At 36.8% G+C, this 704-nt stretch overlaps 1 protein-coding gene across 1 annotated transcript in view; it reads right to left on the bottom strand.

Annotated features, from left to right (window-relative positions):
• Positions 1–704, bottom strand: part of SMARCA5 (SWI/SNF related, matrix associated, actin dependent regulator of chromatin, subfamily a, member 5) — a 53,190-nt gene that overhangs the window by 17,956 nt on the left and 34,530 nt on the right. Inside the window, exon 14 of the mRNA XM_019521836.1 lies at positions 529–681. Coding sequence (XP_019377381.1) covers positions 529–681 — 153 coding nt within the window. The remainder of the gene's footprint in view (positions 1–528; positions 682–704) is intronic.

Raw genomic sequence — 704 nt, 5'->3', positions numbered from 1 at the left:
GGGCAAGAGGAAGTTGAAATGTATTTAAGTGTAGTGACTTACCATAACTTGAAAGAGTCAGAACTGAAGGGGGCTGAAAGGAATGGTCTCCATTATATATTTTATTTGGGTGGGCTGTACTAAGCTATCCTGGCAGTAGGTTCCCATCAGGATGTTTACCCAATATGAGCCATGTGTTTGATAATCATGCTTAGTGTTGGCTACATTTAAGTCAACTTTGTAGCTAGTTTCCATTACTGAGCATAGGCTGCTTTTGGCAGCAGCTTAATGACAGATAATGCATTTAATGAGGTTTTGTTGTATGTGAATGCAAGACAAATAACTTTTCCCCCCCCATGCTGATTGGGGGCAAATCTCATCTTATATTTGAGTAAATACGGTACTTCAGGAACACATTAGGCAATCTTAAAGGCATTGAAATAGATAAATATGGGATCAAATATGAAATACAATGAAACAGATTAGTACAGCAGTTCTGTAAGAAAAAGTTAGTTTGCATAGAGTATGTATTGGTCTATGAAGTCTTACCATAGCTTGAAGATCTACTTGTGGATTCCAGTCTGAATCATAAAGAATTACAACATCAGCAGTTGCCAAATTTATTCCAAGACCACCAGCACGTGTACTCAACATGAACACAAACTTTGAGCTACCAGGCTCATTATATGCATTTATGGAAGCCTACAAAAAAAAAAAAAAAAAAA

This window comes from Gavialis gangeticus, unplaced genomic scaffold (assembly GCF_001723915.1).
Source record: "Gavialis gangeticus isolate Ggan-Ray unplaced genomic scaffold, GavGan_comp1, whole genome shotgun sequence".
NCBI lineage: Eukaryota > Metazoa > Chordata > Crocodylia > Gavialidae > Gavialis > Gavialis gangeticus.
This window is presented reverse-complemented; position numbering and strand designations above follow the sequence as displayed.